Raw genomic sequence first — 22,443 nt, 5'->3', positions numbered from 1 at the left:
GACACACTTAATAGGTTTTTCTAGATCAATGAACACTCCAGTAATATACTCCTAGTTCTTTATAGAAGTTGTTATTGCGTCTATTAATTTTGCTGTGACTACTAAAATTGACTAATTCTTTATAAAATCAATCATATTTTCGAATATTGGATTTTGTTGTCTCAGAAATGTCATTAGTCTACAATATATAAGTTTCTTAATAACCTAAAAATGTAGGTAACAGAGAGAAAGGATAATAGTTTTCAGTTTTTGATTTACACTATTCTTATAAATTGGGGCTACTGGTGCTAACTTTAGATGCTGGGAAAATATCCCATGCAGTACCATCATTTACTGCTGTGGCAATGTTATCAGATACATTGTCTATGAACCTTTTCAATTTATTGATAGAACATCCATCCTAGGATGCTGATTTTGTATTTATAGTGACATTAATATGTACTTTGTTTCTTTGCTGTTTGCTGACGTCAAGTATATGTTTTACTTGAGTGAAATGCCCTTATATCTGTACTGATGATTGTTAAAACGGTCATTGATGGATTTTCGAACAGGACAAAAGTACTTGCTCAAAAATTTGTGATCTGATATTGCTGTTTAATGATACTCTCTTCATAGTATAGGGTAAGGACACTAATTGATTGGTCCTCACAATATCTAAAGCTACTTATAACTTTCCAAACAGCTAAGCCAGTGTTAGTAGAGTTTCTTAATCTTGTGGCTACTTATTTACTTTTAGTTTTTAGCGGTAGTTCTTTGTAATAATCATGATAAGTTTTAAATTCTGTATTTAGTGTATTATTATTAGTATTTTTAGCATTGCAAACAGGCAATGTTTAAGTTTTTCTCTTGCTGTTTTCGCTCTGTGGTATATCCAGTTACTTATTTTTTACTTTTTGTAGTCATTTACTGGCAAGTTAATGTCTGGCCATGAGAAAGTCAAGCTATAATAAAAATTTGATACAAATTCACTGAAAGTAATGTAGTTCTTTTCATACCATTTTAAACTTTTTAACGTGTTAATTAGATATTAAACATTCTCGTCTTGGTAGTTATTTTTGTGACATATGTTTCTTTTTGCTTCTACTATGAAGATTTTTATCTTCTATTAGTATCTGTACAGCATGGTGGTCAGAAATGGCAAGTTCTAGTACTGATGCAGTGTATCTGAAGTGAGACATCTTGGTTATTGTGTTGTCAATGCATGATTTAATGCTATTGACCTCTCTAGTGGGATCATTTATCAGAAAAGTTAGTGTTAGCATACCCATTTTTGAACTAGAGTCAGTAGACAGCAAGTCAGCATCAATATTTCCAATTAGTACTATGTTAACTCGGCCACTTGTATTTCATTTTTCACTCTCTGTCTCAAAAATGAGGTCATAAAGAACTTCAAGGAAAATATCTAGGCTCCTACTTGGAGGTCTGTATAGGTCTACAACAATTAAGTTCTCTTTCTCCACTTGTAGCTAATTGCTCCTAGTTCTACTGTACCCATATGCTGAAAGTACATATATCTGTACCCAGTATACAAATTTTGCACGTGGTTGCTTCTGGCACCTCTCTCAGTTTGATGTACCTGGAAATGAAGTCCCATGCTTCTTGACAGAGCATAGGGGAACAATGCAGGAGACCCACACCGCAGTACTAGGCAAGGTCCTAAAGGAGGTGGTTTGCTGTTGCCTTACTTCAACTGTAATCGGGATGAATGTTGATGATGAAGACGACACAACAACACCCAGTCATCTTGGGGCAGGTGAAAATCCCTAACCCCACCGAGCATCGAACCCGGAACGACGTGCTCGGGAATCGAGAACACTGCTGCGAGACCACGAGCTGCGGACTTGATGTTTCTAGAGGCCACTTGTTTCTCTGGTTCTTAAATCAGACCTGGATACATCCTCAAATAATATGTTGGTTGTTATTTGGCTGTGCCTTATTGGTACAAATCATGTATGCTTGCAGAACTTTCCTTATAAGCAACTGGGACATGTTGTGATGGGGTTGGGGCCTCTTTGTACTCAGGCCTGTTTCCCATCAGCTACTTACGCATTTGTACTCAGTTTGTGGATATATATTGCGTGCATGTGTGTGTGTGGGTGTGTGTGTGTGTGTGTGTGTGTGTGTGAGAGAGAGAGAGAGAGAGAGAGAGAGAGAGAGAGTCTGTGTGTGTGTGCATTTAGAAAACAAAGTAAGAAAAGACAGCGAAATTATCAAATTGATGTTGTGAATAGAAAACATCCCAAATGTGGGCTTTGGCGTATCCATGTTGTATGTTGTATTGGCAGGGTGGGGGTGTGGGTGGGAACCGGTTTGCGGCACCAACCCTCCCCCCCTAGCACTCTGGAGCACAGTGTTTTTATTCATTACAGAACAGAATTATCACACACTTCCAGAAACGAGTGGATAACCCATCAGTTCTCAAGTTTTTCGTGTCATCTATAAAATTTAGCTCTGAAATGATGCAATGTCACGAAGCTAACCAACTCATTTACATCAAAAACGACAATTTTACACTCCTGTGCATCGCCATGCTCTATACTTCCGCGTAGGCGCATGCAGTTGCCTGAGGCTGCTGATCATTTAGATTTCCACAACTGTTGTTACATGTTTGTTCAGTAATAACTTAAGAGTTCTTTTAGGCCCCAAAATATGCTTTTGTTTAGACTGCGGTTCTGCTCCAGATTGTACAATGAATCAGTCTATTATGGTACTGTACAATCTGCAATAATCATAAAATACGGACCCAGTACGGATAATATTGTTTTCCATTGTCTGTGTAGGTGTCGTTCTTTTTAAGGAGAATTTGAAGGAACAGAATGCCACTTAAACATCGAAGTAATTTAAGATAGAGCACTAACACAGTTATGCGAGACATTGGTCGTCGTCTTGTAAAAGCGATCTTTATTAACCTTCGGCAGAGGTGATTTGGGTATAAATCTGGGAAACAGGCTAGAATGGTACCTCTCATAATTATGTTGTCTGACGATTTCTAGTTTTCTATACCAATATAAAAAATAATTAAATTGATGCCTTTGTGCAATACATTGAAATGCTAATTGTACAGTATATATGTGACTTAAGAAATACAAATTTCGGTTGGCAAGTAGCACGATACGTTAGTGTCTGCTATCCTTGAAATCAGTGTCATGCAGATGGAAATTAATTAACTTTCTCGTTTCTGTTTATAGAGGAATGCACGATCTATCACATGAGTTATGGACTTTCAAGCGCATAATATATTCTTCGAAAATGAAATGGTTATGACATTTAGGAACACCAGTTCAGTCAACATTAAGAAGCATAATTGCAATGCTACTTCTCTAGTTGTATAAGTCATAACCACAAATATACATTTATTGCGATATTTAACTTATGTAGGTTTGTAATAAAAAGTTTTAGTTTATTTCATTCAGCTTTTTTTTTGTTGCAACAACTATCGCTTCGTCAGTGCCATGGTATTGTTGCAGGAACTCTGTCGAATGGATTTTTTTTTTTTTTTTTGATGTTTCGTTGCCATTTGGAAAGTGGCGGAAGTACCATTGCAACATGTTGCAATAAGCTGTAGAGCTGCACACAACATTGGGCATTGTTAAAGTGCGTAAAATGCAGGTGAGCAATAAATTAGTCATTTTTTTTTGCCATATAGTTTTCAGTAGGTGTGGTGGACTTCTGGATATAGTATGATCGAATTAGAGCATTGGCGGTAGCAACCGATTTCTTTTGGGTTTTCAAGCATTACAGAAACGAGCCTATTAAATAGCAACTTGGCTTGTGGTTTTTAGAATGTTGTGCGTAGTGTCTTCGATAAGTCCATTCGGCCAGTTATTAAACTAAGTAAACTGTGGGAATTGGTATTGTTGGATTCATACAATGGCGATGTTCTAGTACTGTACGTCGTAATCTTAGTCATTGTCGAATATACGGAAACAGAGCAATGATTTCTACATACGTAATTCATATCTAAACAGTCATTGTTTCTTACGGAGATACTCCCTGTAAGTAGGGGAACCCACCTACTTTCAAACCTGACCTAAGCGATATTATTGTGAGTACGTACCACTCCGCGAAAGAGAGAATACCATTGAAAAATTTATTTGCCGCGGGTTTTTGTAGTTGTTCGCAAACATTGCTTCAAAATATTTTGTGATAATTTTGAAAACAGTAAATGCTGGAGTAGAATGACGTGGGCGGTCACATATTTGGTTAACAGTATCTTTGTAGGGAACAGTCTGTCATCTGGGTGAAAAAGTAATACGGATGTCATCGATACAGTTGTTTGAAAAAGGAAACGTGCGGGATTAGATGCCAGTGGATGAAAATTGCAGTATAAGATGTGAAATACAATGAATGGTACGGTTAGTACAGGTGAATTGATTTTGGGTTTCACGTGTAATAGATACGAGTGATAGTGTTTGTTCTGGATTTTTAATCAGATTTATATTTTGACATATGCAGAGTGTTGCAGGAAGATTACTTTCAGACGATGTTTGCAGTATCAAAATTGAAGTGTCAACGCACTTGTTTTCTAGCGGACCATGTGATTTTAGTAGGTTAGATCATGTGCAGAAGTAAATACAATTTCATGAGCTTGTATGTGTAAACCTTAATAAAATTGATCAGTTTTGCATGAAAAGTGTCTCTTTTCTTATGGATATTATTTATTCGTTTCCTACTTGCTGTGAATGGTATGAATTAGTTGATTAAACTGGAGTGATGGTTTTGTGTATGCTTACTAATTTAGTTTACTTCTGTAGTTTAGGAACAATTCATTCTCTTCCAATACGTTTTTTAAGGATATGTAGATAAATAATTAATTGTGTTTCTGGAAACTTTATTTTTCAGTCTTGTTTGGTGTGAAGATTAATATGGCACAAGTGAGTTAAGATGTTTGCTTCATTTTTCAGTGTGAAGAGAATGGGAAAGATATGCGAGGCAAAATTATGGATGAAAATATTGTGTCAGGAGGTTATCCGCTGTGGTCATTCAGTGGCACACTTTCCGATTTCACTCAGGTGTGTGAGCTATTGCTTGGTAATAGCAGTAGCAATCTTAATTTTGCAGCTTGTACCAACTATAGAACCTGTCAGCATGATTTATTTTTTAATTGAAGAGCTTATTACTCATGAAAGTAATATGTAGATATAATTATATAAACAGTATTTGTTTTGCGCACACTTAGGCATATTGTGTTGATATCTTCCATTCTCTACAGTGCGTGGGAACCTGAAATTTTTTATCCACAAAAGCGTTTTCTGGATATACTATTTACTCATTATTAAAAATGGACACTTCAAATCCCGATTCAAGTAATAGATAGATATATATATATATATAGAGGGAAGTAAATTGTGAACTATCTAATTTAGACATGGGTGTTTAAAAATATTTTGTAACACATTTGAAATTTTGTCATGGGGAAATTACTGTGTGTTGCTTGAATGTCTACCTTTTCGCTTTTCTTATTTCTTTCTCTTGCCTGGAGTGGCTGTCACTTTCATTTTTTTTATTTCACACTTATCTATGTAATGTGGTAAACCGTTCAAAAAATTGATACCATTTTGTGGAGGGGTATGTCGACATATGGACTAGTAGTGTCATTGTTAATCTCACCACAGTCACCACCACCACCACCACCACTACTACTTCTACTTCTGCTGCTTTTTCTTTTCTTTTCCGATCTTGAACCTTACATCCCTTACAGTCCTTTTTGTGTAGCCCTCCATGACTTCTCCTGTCAATCTAGTTCTGGCGTCTTGCCACTTTGATTCCGTGGAATTCGATCTAAAATTTTGTTAGTGACTTGCATTGCACTCGATCGTGCACTATTGTACTTTTTTGCTGTGGTGATTTATGTGCTTAATTTTGTTTATTTTTTTCTTAGTTCAGTGATCTATCTGTTTATAAGCTCATGAGGATGTAGTGGTCAGTCGGTTTATTTTGTTCTTCATTTTATATGACAATGTGTGATCTTTCTAAGCAAATCGGTACATAAGTAACAATTTTACAAAAGAGACAATTGTTATACTAGATTACATTTAAATTATGCACTATATGTACTGACAGGCTACTCCATACAGTGGACCTAGCAAGTAAAAATTGAAGAGGAAACAATGAACAGAACTACGTATATAACATGAGTATCTGCAGTATTGTTCCGTTGTACATCACATTAAGGAGTACATAAATTTTATATTTCTAAGAGTGTTTTTCATTGTGACTAAGAAACTCTTCCAAACTGTAAAATGACCTTGGCAGAAGAAAAGTGTAAGTGGTTCCATATACATTGACTTGTTATCAAATTTTCATGTAATATCCAGAGGGAGAGAGTTATAAACTTTACTGCCAGTGTACTGCACACCCTTCCCCAGCATTATCAGATTTTGACAATCACTGTGGAACTTCTCGTGGTCAGGGTTCACAGTAGAATTTTTTAAATGACATCATATTTGAAATTGACTGTATAAATTATTTCAAAATTACGATTTTCACCTTGGGTAATTTTCAAGTGGTACTGCAAAAGATTTTGCTTCAGTGCATGTCAGACTTTAAAATTCTCAGACATATATACATTCAGAAGATTTTAAAGTCTGACATGTGCTGAAGCAAAATCTTTTGCAGTACCGCTTGGAAATGGCCCAGAGACTGAAATTGTAATTGTGAAATAAATAATTTATATAGACAAAGTTGAACATACATCCTTAAAAGATCACTGTGGAAGTCATGCTTCTTCCTTGTGTTGTATTCATAAGATTCATTATTTCCTTAAATAAGTATTGGGAAGTAGTAGTAAGAATTTTTTTGTTGCCAGAAAGGTATCTACAATCTACACATCTCATTATTCGTAACGTCTTTTTGGGAAAAGAGTATTTTCTTTGCTAGTGATAGGTTTCCCCAAAAAGATAATTCCATATGTTGTTAGGAAATGTAAGTATCCGTAGTATGCTGCTTTCATAGTGTTTTAAATTCCCACTCTCGGAGATTATACGTCAGGCAAAAATTGATGCTGAGTCTCTTGTGAAGATTTATTGTACGAAGATACCAGTTTATTTTGCAGTCAGTAATAATACCCAGTAACATCTTCATTTCAACTCTTTTTATTGACTCTGTGATACACTTATCAGTTAGCTCTTCCTCAATTTTTGCAGTTAAAACTATGAATTCAGTTCTGTAAAGTGGTGTGAGACCTGTAATACCATCTTGATATGTAAATAGACCTTCGTAAATTGTTAAGTTAATGTCGCGGTTTCTGAACAGGAGGAGGGATTACTTATAAGTTGTGTTGTAGTTATGTACTGATAACACTACTGTAACTACCTGCATTAATAATGGAGGGTGGAAGGGTCAGATGTCCCTTTGCCATGAGTTTTAGGTGTGATGATTACTCCACTGGTTTAGTATCAATCTCACTACTTACTACACTGTTTACATGTTGCTTCAATAGTGCTGGAAGAAATTGAAAAATTGGCTGCTTAATCTCTTATCACAGAGAATGAAACCTATTTATTCTCGTATTTCATCTCCAGTCACCACTTTTTATTTTCGTAGTAATACACTGTCTCTGTTTTTGTAGAATGTAGATAGATATAGTGTTAGATTAGAATTAGTAGTAATTAGTGTTTATTGGAGCCACAGACAATATACACTGGTATTGTACGGAGCAGATCAAATTCGTATAACAAGGAAAAAAGTCTTCAAAACTGTGTAATAACTTGCAGTTTGTAAATTATCAATTATACTGTATATCTTATGTTGCCAATTACTATCCCATATTCCATGTTTTACTTGACCAGTATGCTATGCAATACACTTTTTGCATATGCTTTGAAGGTATTATTAAGACATATAATATTGTTGATGTGTACATCACATATTGTATAGTTTTGAAGCACATTTATTTTAGGTTCTTTTATTTTGCATTCTACCAAAAGCGACATTTTAATAAAGAGAAACAAAAGTAACATTTCCTATCAGTACCCTCTGCTTAAAGTAATTATAATAGTGTAGAACACACACATCCTCCACATCTGATAGTGCAGGAGTGGTTAAAAAAATAACAAAAAAAAAATAGTGGAGAGAACAGTGTGCACACCTCACTACAGCCACATTTTTTACATTAAAAGTCACTCTTAGCATTCAAGCAGTTAAATATCAGAAGCCGCACTAATTACATTTTCAAATGATGATATGGGTATGCCAGTGCCAGTGTTAAGCCTGCCTTTCGCCAGCCTCATTGCGAAATAGGCGTATACTTCAGTGCAGAATATTGATTGTAAATCGCAGAGTGAAGTTTAATGATGAAATCGTTTATCTTTACTTGTGGTTTGGCACATTGTAGTCTTACAAAATCGGAAATCTTTCTGATAATGGAGGTCATGTTGCCGAAAGAAGTAAACGTCAAGGGGTTGGCATTATTTAATAGTTTTCGGTGGTAATATCTTTAACATTACAGCTTTGATTCGAAAACGTGCATCTAGAAGAGTATGTTCGTACAACTTGATCAGGTATCGCACATTAATACGATCTTTTCACTAGTTATGTGTTAGCCAAGAACTGAAGGTAGAAAACATTTTGTGTGTTCTTTGACAATATTATAGCGGAAATGCTGAGTCGCAGATAGGTACAACAAAAAGACTGTCACAAAATAAGGCTTTCGGCCAACAAGGCCTTTGTCAAAAATAGCACCAGTGCATTCCATCCTGAATTTTCCATTGTTTGATTATGTGTTCTTTAGTCTTTTTTCCAATTTTGCTTGCCTCCACATGAATGTTTTGTGAACAAGTTGTTTAAAGTTTTTTTGAATTATTTGAGCTGATAGCGCAATGTCTCTCTTGAAAACAGATGGACAACTTGTTTGCTAGTCTGCATGTCTTTGATGAAGCAACATGAGTTGTACAGCCGGAGATAGAGCTATGCACAGACTGCATCACACTAGCTGTAGCTTTCGCACTATATTAATTTACACTTTAATATAGTTTGTGTGGAAGTGTGTGTCCTTATATAACTACTGGACATAAAAATGGATGCAGACAGATGGACACTAACCGAAAAAAGCCGCCTATACTGTCGCAAGCCAGCACCCAGCATTATGCTACTACCAGCAATGATGTAACTTCCTGAAACTATCTGAAGATGAACCTGAAAAGGTTCGAAAACCGGTTCATGGAATAAAACATAGTTATTCAAAAAGTGACTGGTTGCAGTTCTGTATAACTTATTTACATTTTTACTTTTAATCTCACTTACAGTGCCTCATTGCCGTATGTATCAGCTGAAATGTAGATTGAAATTTATATAAATTAAAACCATTATAAAATAAAATAAATGGGTCGACAGAAGCGTCCGATCCAACGCGTCGGCTTTGACCCGTGACGTAAGGGTGTTGTCGTGTGTGACGTCATGACGGCGCGGAGTTTGGTTTGTGTGTGGCTGTCTCCAGTTCTGTTTTATCTAATTTTATTTACTTTTCTGATCTGTTCGTTCTATCTCGTGAGATTTTTTTAAAATTTAAAAACACTTATTACTTATTTTAATTATCTGTTTCCTCCAATTCCTGTTTTAGTTTATTATATTTATCTTTCTGATCTGTTCGTTCTATCCCGTGAGATTTTTTTTTAAAAAGACAAAAAACACTAATCAGCTACTGAAGCATCTTTATCTTCTATGGGTTGCAGGGGTTACGACCGCTGGGGAGGTGGGTGGGTATTCATGCATGGCTGTCTTCACTTACACGTTGTAGCTACGCAAGGCGTCTAAATTTGTTTATATTTAGTTTGGCCCCCACCCAAAACACCCCATTTCCCGCGCTTGTCCCGTTAGTGTCATTAGGCTTCTTGTGGAAAGTGTGTGTGTGTTTGTTTTTGTTTCCGCCATATTTATGCCGTCATGGGTCAAAGCTTCCGTATTTCCAAATAAATTACTCACTAGTGTATTTAAAATGCTGCAAAATCCTCACAGTCATCATCTAAGGAAAGCAGCTCCTCAAGTACAGCCTCACTTTCATTGTTTAGAAGCTCGTCAAATGGCTCCCATTCTGCACCTTGTGAATCGATTTCTGCTTCATCATCAGTATCCCATAACAAATTGTCCTCAGTGCCATCCATAGCATTGGAAATCCCACACTTTTTGAAGGATTTAATCACAATAAGATTTTCACTCTACAGCAGAGTGTGTGCTGATTTGAAACTTCCTGGCAGATGAAAACTGTGTGCCGGACCGAGACTTGAACTTGGGGCCTTTGACTTTTGCGGGCAAGTGCTCACGACCAGTCCTCACAGCTTTACTTCTGCCAGTACCTCGTCTCCTACCTTCCAAACTTCACAGAAGGTCTCCTGCGAAACTTGCAGAACCAGCACTCCTGGAAGAAAGGATATTGTGGAGACATGGCTTAGCCACAGCCTGGGGGATGTTTCCAGAATGAGATTTTCACCCTGCAGCGGAGAGAGATTTTTACCCTGCAACGGTCCCGCACACAATTTTAATCTGCCAGGAAGTTTCAAATCGGCGCACACTCTATCTCATTCTGGGAACATCCCCCAGGCTGTGGCTAAGCCACATCTCTGCAATATCCTTTCTTCCAGGCGTTCTAGTTCTGCAAGTTTCGCAGGAGAGCTTCTGTGAAGTTTGGAAGGTAGGAGACAAGGTACTGGCAGAAGTAAAGCTGTGAGGACTGGACCTGAATCGTGCTTGGGTAGCTCAGATGATAGAGCACTTGCCCGCAAAAGGCAGAGGCCCCGAGTTTGAGTCTCGGCCCGGCACACAGTTTTAATCTGCCAGAATGTTTTGATTTAAACACTGTTTCCACTTTAACTTTTTCCCATGAGTTGATCATCAAATCACACAAAACATTAAGTGATGCAGTCCATATAGTGCCATCTTTTGTATATGACTTTTGGTCACTCATCATCCAGTTGTTCTATTGTTCACGCATGTGGTCTTTGAATGGTTTATTCAGAGAAACGTCTAAAGGTTGTAGCATTGAAGTCAAATCACCCGGTATGTCAGCGGTCTTTGTATTGCTTCATGCTGTGTGATTGTTGGTATTCTCAGTTTTGTGACTGCGAAACATATCCACACCGACAAACTTGGTTGATTTTGTAGAGTGCCTGGTAGTCTCTGCCAGATATTTTCCATCCACAATTTTACACGATTCTTGTCCATCCAACCCTTTTCGTGAAAATGTACAAAAATGCCAGATGGAGATTTTATTTTAGGAATGGTTTTCCACTTGAAAGTGACAATAGGTTTTAATTTTGTTCAGTCTGTCTTGCATGTTCATACTACTGTAAAGCTGGTTTTTTCATGGCCTGTACTTCTGAGTTGAACAGTATTTACTCTTTTTGTTTCCACAATTCTGTTGTTTATCATATTGAAGTTCATGGGTGTTTCATTCATATTTCCAATAAGAGATAGTCGAAAGTTATATTTTTGCCATATATAAATAACAGTCTTATGAAAACTTGTAACTTTATGGTCAAGATCTTTCAGTAATTTCTGCTCTATTATCAGATTTTTTCTGTTTATGAAACAATTGCACCAACCTACTTTTGCATTAAATTCTTTGCTGCCCTCTGGATTGGCTCATGCCCATTTCAGTGCACAAGACCTAATCATATTTCTTGTAACAACATAATAGTTCTGCCTCTACTCTTGTACCCATTCTGCAACACAATTTTCTAAATATGGCCATCAAGCTGTTCCTCTCCTCATGGGACATTATTTTAAAAGCCTCTCCTAATGGAATATTTTTTTTTAATAGCCTCTCCTCATAGAACATTTTTCTTAAAAAATAGGATCTCCATTCTTTCACCAATCTCTTACCATCTACTCTGTTATATCGAAAGCCCTTCCTACAGCACACTTGTTTGATTCTTTATCTTGTTTTATGACCTTTAACTTGAATCTTTCTTTGTATTTTCTTTTTGTCGGTGCCATCATTAGGCACACAATTTACAAATTTTACACTGGTTACACTTACAGTATGAACTGTTCGAAAACACAACTCAACCTACAACAGTACTCGTTAGCTGTTCATAAGAGTTCGTTATTCAGCATGTGCTTCTACAGGGAAAACAGTAACAAAGCTGAAGGAGGTGTTTGCTTTATGATGTGTGCAACAGTACCAATGGTTTAGTAGTACAGAGTGGATATTTCCACAAAACTGAATAGCCAATATGACTCAAGAATATTACCCGCTTCAGTATGCATATTATTGTCCTTGATGATCACTGTTCTAAACTAAATTTACAGGTCGTTGATAGTGTGGATATCATATTATAAGGATGGCATATGGTAAAACTATATATCTTTGGTGAAAATTTATATTTTTTCTTATCTGAAGGTCATCTTATTTGCCTAAATATACAGTAGTTTGCTATAGGAATTGAAACCACAATTGTGATAGTCTTCATAAATGTTCTCTACTATCCTATCATCAATATCTTCTAATACGCTGGGCCTCGACAGTTTGGGTGGAGATACAGGGTGTATACGACCCGGGACGACCGGGAGATCCGGGAAAAAACCGAGAAAAACCCGGAATTTTTTTTAGAATTCTGGGAATTTTTCATTGTTTTAGTTTTCAGTTAAATTTTTGTAATTTTGACAGGTAAGAACCGATACTCTAACAAAGAATATTACTGTATCCCGCTACTGCAGAATAATACTTGAACAATAAAACATAAGCGAGAGAAAAAAAAACGAAAATAACTTAAATTGCAAAGGAAATGCGCCATGTACAATGACGACACACAGTGCTCATGCAAGCGTCTGCCGAATGGAAATGTGTCAAAGGCTTTAGGAAGACTATGCAGTGCTTCATAACAAGAAATTGTCTCCAATGAGTGTGAAGTTGCAATTGTTTACTTTCGATTTGTTTTAGCTGTTACGCGCGGGCTCATGCGCATGCGCAGTTGAGTCACGTTTGAGTAGTAGATGCTCCTGCCTCTGGCTACAGGAATGTGGCTGTTGGCTGTGCAAGCAGTCGTAGCAAGCAGCTAGATGCTACCGGGAAAAGGGGGCGCCAAATTCATATTCTTGAGGAAAAAAACTTGTTTCACAGAGCGCCTAGCATCCAGCGCAAGTTTGTCTATCGATTATTCATATGATTTTGAAACGCTTCCCTGTTGGTTTTTGAACATTTTTTAACACATTTTAGGTTGATTTCTGAATGAATCATAAGTTGACTTTTGAATGCATGCATAGTGTACGCGATGTCTCTGTCAGGAGAATCCTCGTCGCTTCTAGAAATAAACTTTCCGCAGACAAAAGGAGACGGGGCTGTACGAGTTGAGCGGAGTAAAACCGAAAAGATGAACGCCAATCGCTGGCTGATTATGTGGTTGATTGGGTTTGCGAATGATCAGCATTGTTATAATTACTAGCGAAATCTATAGATTCAGACTACCAGAATGGAAATAAACGACTGACAGGAATAACAGGTGAGAAAGTTCACGTATTATCTTCTCTGTGTATCCAAGAAAATTAAATTTTGACCGAAAATTTTTGGCCAGATTGCTACACTAGTAAGGACCAGCAGTACAGTCCCCGGCTAGTAGCCGCTTAAGTTCTATCCTGGAAGTAACACGGAAAACGTGTTGTTCAAACATGTAATAACGCCTAACCGGAAAATAATCGCGGGATAACTAAACCTGTGATTCTGGCAGGGTTAGTGAAGTTAATCGGTGAACAAATTTTGACAGTGGCAGCAACAGCTACAGAATTGGTGATGGCAAGATTGTTTGTTAGAACGAGGAAGGAGAAGAAATGGGGACGTCACACAAATTATGGAAAAATAAGACGATTCCAAATTTATATAAAAATTTCATAATACTACTATTTGATCTAATGCTTGAGAAGCTGGTGCGTATGAATGAAATGTGAAACTATTTCCTTACACAAAGCTTTTTGCTTGTAGTAGGGCTAATAGGCATTTGATATTGGTACTTCATGGATTATATTCTGTCGTGTTATAAAAATGGCCATTTGTGCCAAAAGAGTCTCGTTTATTTGGTGTGTTACAAAAGTGCTGCCATATTAGAAAGGACTATTTTGTTTTATCCAGCAGACAGTGACAAAATAGAGGTAATCAGATCGAGAAACCACACCAGTCTTGGGTATTATTTGTACTAACAGCTTTTTCAGTATTACATAACGACGTTTACGTTTTTCATGTAGCAAAACATATGACGAACTTTGATGAGGTAATAGATTCTTTCGCAGAAAGGAAAGAACGCCATGTAAAGCTGTAGCTAGATTAGAGAGAAAAAAATGCTACGAGCTAAGGTTTGAAGAATGTGTTATTTCTTGCGTATCTCTTGTCAGTCTTTCTGCTCCCGGGATTGGAATGACTCCTTATCCTCTCCCTTAAAACCCACATCCTTTCGTCTTTCCCTCTCCTTCCCTCTTTCCTGATGAGGCAACAGTTTGTTGCGAAAGCTTGAATTTTGTGTGTATGTTTGTGTTTGTTTGTGTGTCTGTCGACCTGCCAGCACTTTCATTTGGTAAGTCACATCATCTTTGTTTTTAGATATATCTTGTCAGTATTGGTTTTATATATCCTGTATTTAATTTTATGTCACACAAAACAGTAAGTTATTAACTAATAGGCAGTAAAGAGTTCCCATCTGCTATTAATTGCGAGATTTTTTTAAAGAGGGCCAGGCTGTCAAACCGGCCGACTGGGAGCAGGAGAAGCACCACAGGACATTTCAATTTCCGCTCTCCTGAATATAGTGTGGACGTGCGGTAGAAAAATGCTTTATGAAGAGGCGTGGCACTGCGCTTTGGCATACTTAAGACCAAATAATATGTCTTACATTTCATCGAATACATATGTTTCGTGTTTCAGACTTTTCAGAAAGATGTGCGCTACAAGATAAACATATTTTGAAAATTCGATTATTTGTAGTATTGACCCGGTTCGCAATGTCGTAGATCCGGGGCTGATGCGCAGAGCAGTCTGAGTTATAGTTGGTAGTCTCCACGTGACCCGTGTTTACATTTAGTGATTTTCCTGTTTCCCCTTCGTTTACTCTCACGTCCAATGATAACAAAAAGGATATCTCTGGCCGGGATCTATCAAGTGAATTAAAACACATTCACATAATTACAGAAGGCTGAAATACGTCATTAGTTTCAGATTTTATTTTATTTCCACCTTTCTGACAGTCAAGCATTAATCGCCTTGCGGAACAATGAAGTTATTTTTGTCTGTTTGCTAAAGAAATTTGACTCTTGTTAACCTTTTCCGCAGAGGCAGTCAATGTATTTGAAACGAAATGTTTGATTCCACAGTACTGGCTAGTTTCAACTGTTCGCTGCATTTCAAGTGCACGTTTTCATTTTCTAGCACGTATGACATTATGCCATAATTAAAGAACCAAACATGATATAATACAGTACTGGTGCTCCAAGAAAATTTACGTCCCGAAACCCACACTGAAAAATTTAATATCAGGTCGAGGTCTACTTCATTGGGAATCTGGACATACGAATGTGCCCTTTAAGTATGCACTTTAAATGTGCACATTTTAATATGGTTCATGAAATTCCGATGCTCTTGCATTATCCTCTGATATCATGTTTCTTTTATGACATAATGTATGATCTTTCACTGTTTTGCACATAAGTATATACGTTCTCCCTACGTCATGATAGCTACCAAAGTGCTGTGTCGCCTGTTACCTGCGCTCTTGGCAACTGCTGAAACGAACCTCTTTCTAACAGGTCGCGGGAAAATATTGCGAATAGTGGTTTGAAAAGCGTTACTTTCAAAGTAAATATCCTTTTACGTAAGTTGCACTATGTGCAAGAATGTACCATTAATTTATTAAATCGCAGAGCATTTGGCTCTCATTTAAAAATCAACTCTTTGATGACGAGCCATTTAGAAGAATTTCGAACCCTAAAGATTAGACATTTATGTCATCATCAAAAACTTTACTGCCACATTTGTGTGATATATCTTAAAGGGTAACACCCACAAAAAAGATCAACAGTATATGCAAAAGCTTAGCTTATCTTGCAGCTTGAGACCAATATTATATGTGAAAGCTTTTCTTTTCTTGTAGCAACACGAAGTATATTAATTTAAACTATTAACTTTCCCTGTTTGTGTTCGTGCTACTTAACAGTGATGTTGCTGTTAGTTGACTACATCATATGTCCTATGCTCTCAATATCCGCTGTCATCGGCTGGTGAGATCACGTGACATGAGCTACTAACGGCTTACAAAAGTGCATCGAAATCTAGATTTCAATGATTGGGAAAGTAGCATGGGGCGTTTGGTGGAATTTTAATGTATACATTCGTAATACGAAAATACGCAGCCTAGATGTTGCTGCACATCAAAGATATTTCCAAAACGTGTCTTTTTCCCTGAGTTTCGTTTTCTAAAGTGCTGGGAAATTGTACGCCCATGTATAAAACCATAACCATTCAAAGGATTGATAAGGGAAAATCTACTGTAACCGGGGAGAGAGAGTATTTTTAACCAGGTAATCCGGGAAAAACCTGGGAATTTTTTTTCCTTGTCCACATATACACCCTGAGATAGTTTGTACACACTTTGACTGGACTGTTCCTATTACTTTGGAGATGAATGTCATATACTGCTTGTTGAACAGTCACCTTCAGGTTCAGGTTCTTCCTGTCCTTCAAAATCAGTATATCTATCCAGCCTAACGTCATGTATTTCGTTGCCATCCCCAGTATGTTTCTGAATTAATGTACCTGCAAACTCTCTGCTCTTGACTCAGATTTCATTTCTGTATTCAGTATATCACAACTTTGTTCCTAATATTTGGACCTCATTGATAGGATTAATTATCTTCATGATGGTACATAGTTTAGCAGTAACAAAGATGCGAGCACTCCAAGAGACACAGTCGTACTGCAGCTATACAATTCATGCAACTTGGGTGCTAGTTAGTGCAGCTGCAACATGCCACCGTCTGATGGTGCTTGCAGACAAGTGCAGCGTTTTGAATGGAAATTACACAGACTCATGTTGTTTTTATGATCAAGTGTTAGTGTAAGCATGGTTTTGTGTGGTTCTGAGCGTTTGGGGTCAAAGGTGTCCCTTGTGAGGGAAATCAGGTACAATCAAAAAAATTGAGGGGAAACATTCCACATGGGAAAAATATATCTAAAAACAAAGATGATGTGACTTACCAAACGACTTTGTTTATATATAATCTGCTTCATTCCATTAATGTATTAATTGTTGAGTTTTTGCGAAGTCAAGGAATAGAAAATAGTAAACAGCTTTTTTTTAGAGTTCATTGACAACTGGAATTACCTTTGTAGAAATTATAGTAGTAAAATGCATTAAGTTAGGAATCTGGGTTGGGTTGTTTGGAGGAAGAGACCAAACAGCAAGGTCATCGGTCTCTCGGATTAGGGAAGGACGGGGAAGGAAGTCAGTTGTGCCTTTTCAAAGGAACCATCCTGGCATTTGCCTGGAGCGATTTAGGGAAATCACGGAAAACCTAAATCAGGATGGTCAACGCGGGATTGAACTGTCGTCTTCCTGAATGCAAGTCCAGTGTGCTGACCACTGTGCCAGCTTGCTCAGTTTAGGAATTTGTATTGCTGATTAAGTAATGACTTAGTTTTTTTGCCACATTCTTTGAACAGTTTTTATTTTTTAGACTTGTCATTGAGCAACTTTTTTTTTGCCACATTCTTTGAACAGTTTTTATTTTTTAGACTTGTCATTGAGCAACTTTTTTCAATGATGAATGCCAAAGGATTTGTGAAATTTCACAAAACCAAGAGCTACAGTGAATGTGTGGGAAATTTGAGATTGTTAATATTTAAGTGGAAAAAAAAATCACTAACCAGGGACATACACAGATATGCCTTAAGAATTAATGTGGTAACAAGTTGGATGCATAATCTATTCTGCGTGTAAAGGAATAGAACACTTTGCTCTCAGTTGCTGATTTTCCATGCCTTGTACCCCTTACAGACGCTGCAGTGTTAAAATGGCTGTCACCATACATGCATGACAGTTACCATTGCAACGGGGAATCGGAGAATAAGCTTGGTTACACCTTCTGTTCATTGTCGTATCACTCAACTACTCCAGTTGTCAGTTACCACCGTTAGTTACATGTTCCATAGATCATTTGAACGATTATTTTTATTGAAATGATGTGGAACAAGTCAGTTTACAGGACATGTAAACATGATTAGTGTTAACACTGAGGGTACACACATTGTTTTTAGTCCTGTTCCTATTTAGTCCATTTATTGTACAAGTAGTCAAAAATTTTTGTTGTTGAGTATTGGACTTCTGTCTCAGCCATTAACAGCTTTAATTATGCTTAATAAAGGTCATTTCCCCTCTAGTGTTGTAGGTATGATGCTTACTGTTCTTCTTATATTGTGAGGGATTATTTATGACTAATTTCATTAGCGAATATATGTAGTGTGATGGCACAGTTAAAATGCCTAGCTTCTTGAAGAGGTACCTACATGACGTCTGTGGATGAACACATGTTATTCTTACTGCACGCTTGTGTGTTATCAATACTTTTTTTTTCCCTAAGTGATGAGTTACTCCAGAAAATTATTCCATACGACATAATTGTTTGGAAATATGCAAAATATGTAGGGAGGTTGATATATTTGTTTCCAAGATTAGCAATTACACAAAGAGCAAAAGCAGCTGAACTTACTTGTTTGAAAAGCTCAGTAATCTGCTTCTTCCAGTTAAAGTTTTCATCGATAGATAGCCTACACCTAAAAATTTGGAGCACTCTACCCTGCTTAGTGACACCTGCTCATGTACTACTTGAATTGTAGCTATTACTGTTGTACAGAACTGAATGTAGTGTGTCTAATTTTGCAAAATTTAGGGATAGTCCATTTTCAGAGAACCACTTAATAATTCTTTGGAAAATATCATTTACAAACGCTTCTGCTGCTTTCTCTCTAATGGGATTTATTATAAATGTTAAGTGAAAGGTCATTTACATATATAAGGAACAGGAGTGGACCCAAAATAGAACCTTGTGTGGCGGGCTCCCTTCGTGATCTCCCCACCTCCATGCAAGTCACTAAAATTTTCTGCCTGTCTGATGTCTGAATTACACAGCACAGCCATTTGCATTTTGTTTGTCAAGTGTGATTCAAATCAGCTGTGTGGAAAGCTATCAATTCCATAAAACTTGAGTTTTTAAAAAAATCATGATCTATACAAGCACACAAAAAATACCAACTGGTGATATATTATTATTTAAGGTTTGTACTGTTTGATAAGTGACTATAAATAGTAATTTCAGTTGAGCAACCCCTCTTGAATCCAAACTGCCATGTGCTAAGTAAATTGTTTCTACTTAGGTTACTCTTGAGCACATTGTTTTTCAACACCCCCCCCCCCCCCCTCGCCCCGCCCCGAATATTTTGGAAGATGTTAGTAAGGGAATTGGATTATAATTGTTTAACAATAGGTCCGTCTGGAAAAATTCCCTGTACCAGTGATGTATTAGATACCCCTCAGGACATTATTTACTAAGTTAGAACAACTTTCCAGAATTCTGCTTGACACTTCATTAACATCACATGAACTTTTGTTTTGTAGGATTCTGTTAATTTCATTGATGGATGTCAGTGTTACTTGTAGTTGTTGAAAGTTTTGTGAAATAACTTTTTAAATGTGTTTTCTTGCTTCTTCAACCCAATCATTTAATCCTATTTTTGCTGCTAGATTTTTGCAAGTACTTGCTCCTTGTGAATTATCAGCCACGACATTGTTGTTAGTAATTTTTGTTGTATCTTGTATGCAAACTGACTGTCCTTCATTCCGTTTGACAATATACGGCACAGTTTTAATCTTACTTGCTTTATTAATTTCCGCCTGGATGTATATACTTCTTGACATTTTTATGACTTTCCTTAAAATATTACAGTATTTTCTGTAGAATGCAGGTAGTTTTGAATCTTTACTTAATGTGGCCTAAATTTTCCTCTTCCACTAGTTTCCAGTTCCCTCAGTTATCCACAGCTCACTTCTTTTTTGTGGATCTTCTGGGTAGCTTCTTAGGAAAGCAACTTTCAAATTTGACACAAATTTACTGTGGAATAAATTGAATTTGACATTATCAGCTCTTTCTATACCTATATGAACATTAGTAGACGTTCCTATAACATCTCTTTTAACTTGCTGTTAAAGCATTGTATCCTATTCTCATTAATAAGCCTCACTACTTTGTATGAACCGGCCTCAGAGCTGTGAAGTGGCATGTTGTTTATAGCCATCAATTGTTTGTAATGATCCAGTAGTCCATTAACAATTGGGTACACATTAACTGTATCAGCGTATAAAAATGATATCAATAAGTGTCCTACTATCTTGCTGCTCACAAGTTGGAAAATTTGCCATTGAAATTAGGCTGAAAAATCTGAATATTTATTCTAGTTAACTTTTCTTGCCCATACCTTCAAGAAATCTGTATAAATGTCCACAAACTACTATCTGTTTCTTCTCCTCTGATAAGTAGCTCAATAAGGCACCTAGATTTCTCATAAATAGCTGAAAATTTCATAGAGGGGATCTGTAGACTGTTACAATTATCAGAAGTGTTCTGCAGTAACAACTCACAAGCACATGCTTCCAGGTTCTGATCAATACAAAAACTGTGTGTTCAGTATTTTTTAAGTTTGTGTCTATCATTTACGCATGTTGCTACTCCACTTTTTTTTTATTATAACTCCACATGAAAATGATGCTAGTCTATAATTCCTTATTGGAACTTGTGCAACAGCATGCACTACCTGATACGTTTCAAAATTCCGAACATAAAAATGGGATTCTTCTTGGCCACACCTTGGGTTATTTTGGTAATAGAAAGGTAGGGTCAAGTGTTGTGGATAGTTCTTGGGATAGGGACTGTTACTATACCCAACAGGATTGTCTTAGTATAACTATGCTTCAGAACAGGGCCAAAGTATGAATATTACACAGTTCCTGCTGATCAGGCAAATGGAGCAACTTTTTTGCAGAGGCACCATCAGTTCATAGATAGTTCCTTCAAAAAACCCAAAAGCATTTTTTTACAGTTTTTTCATACTGAAAACAAGCCACAGATTCCAAGACAGCTATGCACTGCAGATGACTGAAATTTTTATGAGATATTCCTAAGATCCTGATCTCGAACAACCTGATAATTTTCTTGATATTTTTATCTCTCTCTGAAATACAGATTCAAAGTTAACACTACTTCGACACACAAAATGTGATGTGAGGTGAAACCTGGCAACCTGGAGAAACATGCTGTTTAGAGGCTCTTTTTATAGTCGGAAGGATTTTGGGAACCTCATATTGTAGTACTGAAGCCCATGCAAATTTTTGTGCGTGTGACATCCAGGCTGTACTGCAAAATTACTTTTGCATTATTTCAATTTCACATAAGTAAAATATCAAAATTTTACTGAGCAGTAAAATTATTTTCATTTGAGTGATGTGCCCTGCTGTGGCAGGGAAAAGAAGGGAACCAGCAGAAAAACGCTCTCATCAGAGCACGAAAAAGGCAAATATGCTCTTGTTTCAAAACTCGACTAAGAGCGGAGTACTAGTTACCTCATTCCACATCCTCTGCACCTTCAAAAATTTTAGCATGTAAACGTATTTAAGTTTTTTTGTACTGAGAGAGGAGACACTGGATGTGGGAAAGAGATGGAAAAGTAATAAATACTGGAAAATAGTAGGATACAAAAAAACAATGCAATTATTTTTTAAAAGCTATATATTTTCAAATTGTTTCCAAAACAACCTTATCCCCTTCAAAATACTCTTCATTACAATGAATACATTTGTCTCACCGGTGCTCCCACTGTTCAAAACATTTTTTATAGCCATTTTTAGAAATGTCTGACAGCTCCTCCTCCTCCTCTCTCTCTCTCTCTCTCTCTCTCTCTCTCTCTCTCTTATTTATTTATTTACTTATTTACTTTTTTATGTTGTCAAATTAAATTGATGTCCTTTCATTGCAATTTTCGTGTGTGAAAACAAGAAAACCTCACATGGACTCTGCCCAGCAGAACAATGCCATTTTAGGCGAAAACTGTTACTGTGTGTGCAGATGTGTTGTCGTGGTGGAAAACCAGTCTCCTGTCTACCACAAATTGGGTCTGACCTGGGGAACAAAATGTGAATGATTTGGGCAGTTGATAGATGTCCAGAACGAGGATTGTCAATTGACATGTCCCCATTTTTAAATCGAGCAAACCACTCTTACACTTGAGTTTTTCTCATAACGTCATCTTGATAAGCTGTTTTCAACATTACAACAGTTTCTACAGTGTTCTTACCAAGTAAAAAACAAACTGTCACAGCTGCACATTGTTCACTCAAACTTGCCTTCATAAAAGAACAAAACATTGCTAGTAAAAGCAATCACTACATACACTACTGACCATTAAAATTGCTACACCAAGAA

At 36.9% G+C, this 22,443-nt stretch overlaps 1 protein-coding gene across 1 annotated transcript in view; it reads left to right on the top strand.

The window, feature by feature from the left end:
• The first annotated feature begins 4,199 nt into the window (after nucleotides 1-4,199).
• Nucleotides 4,200-22,443, top strand: part of LOC124713552 — a 265,066-nt gene continuing 246,822 nt past the window's right edge. The window contains exons 1-2 of the mRNA XM_047242955.1: nucleotides 4,200-4,355; nucleotides 4,905-5,012. Of these exons, the coding sequence (XP_047098911.1) occupies nucleotides 4,344-4,355; nucleotides 4,905-5,012 (120 nt within the window). The 5' untranslated portion in view covers nucleotides 4,200-4,343. The remainder of the gene's footprint in view (nucleotides 4,356-4,904; nucleotides 5,013-22,443) is intronic.

This window comes from Schistocerca piceifrons, chromosome 1 (genome assembly GCF_021461385.2).
Source record: "Schistocerca piceifrons isolate TAMUIC-IGC-003096 chromosome 1, iqSchPice1.1, whole genome shotgun sequence".
Classification (NCBI taxonomy): Eukaryota; Metazoa; Arthropoda; class Insecta; order Orthoptera; family Acrididae; genus Schistocerca; species Schistocerca piceifrons.
The sequence above is the reverse complement of the archived record's forward strand: the minus strand, read 5'-3'. Positions and strand labels throughout refer to the sequence as shown.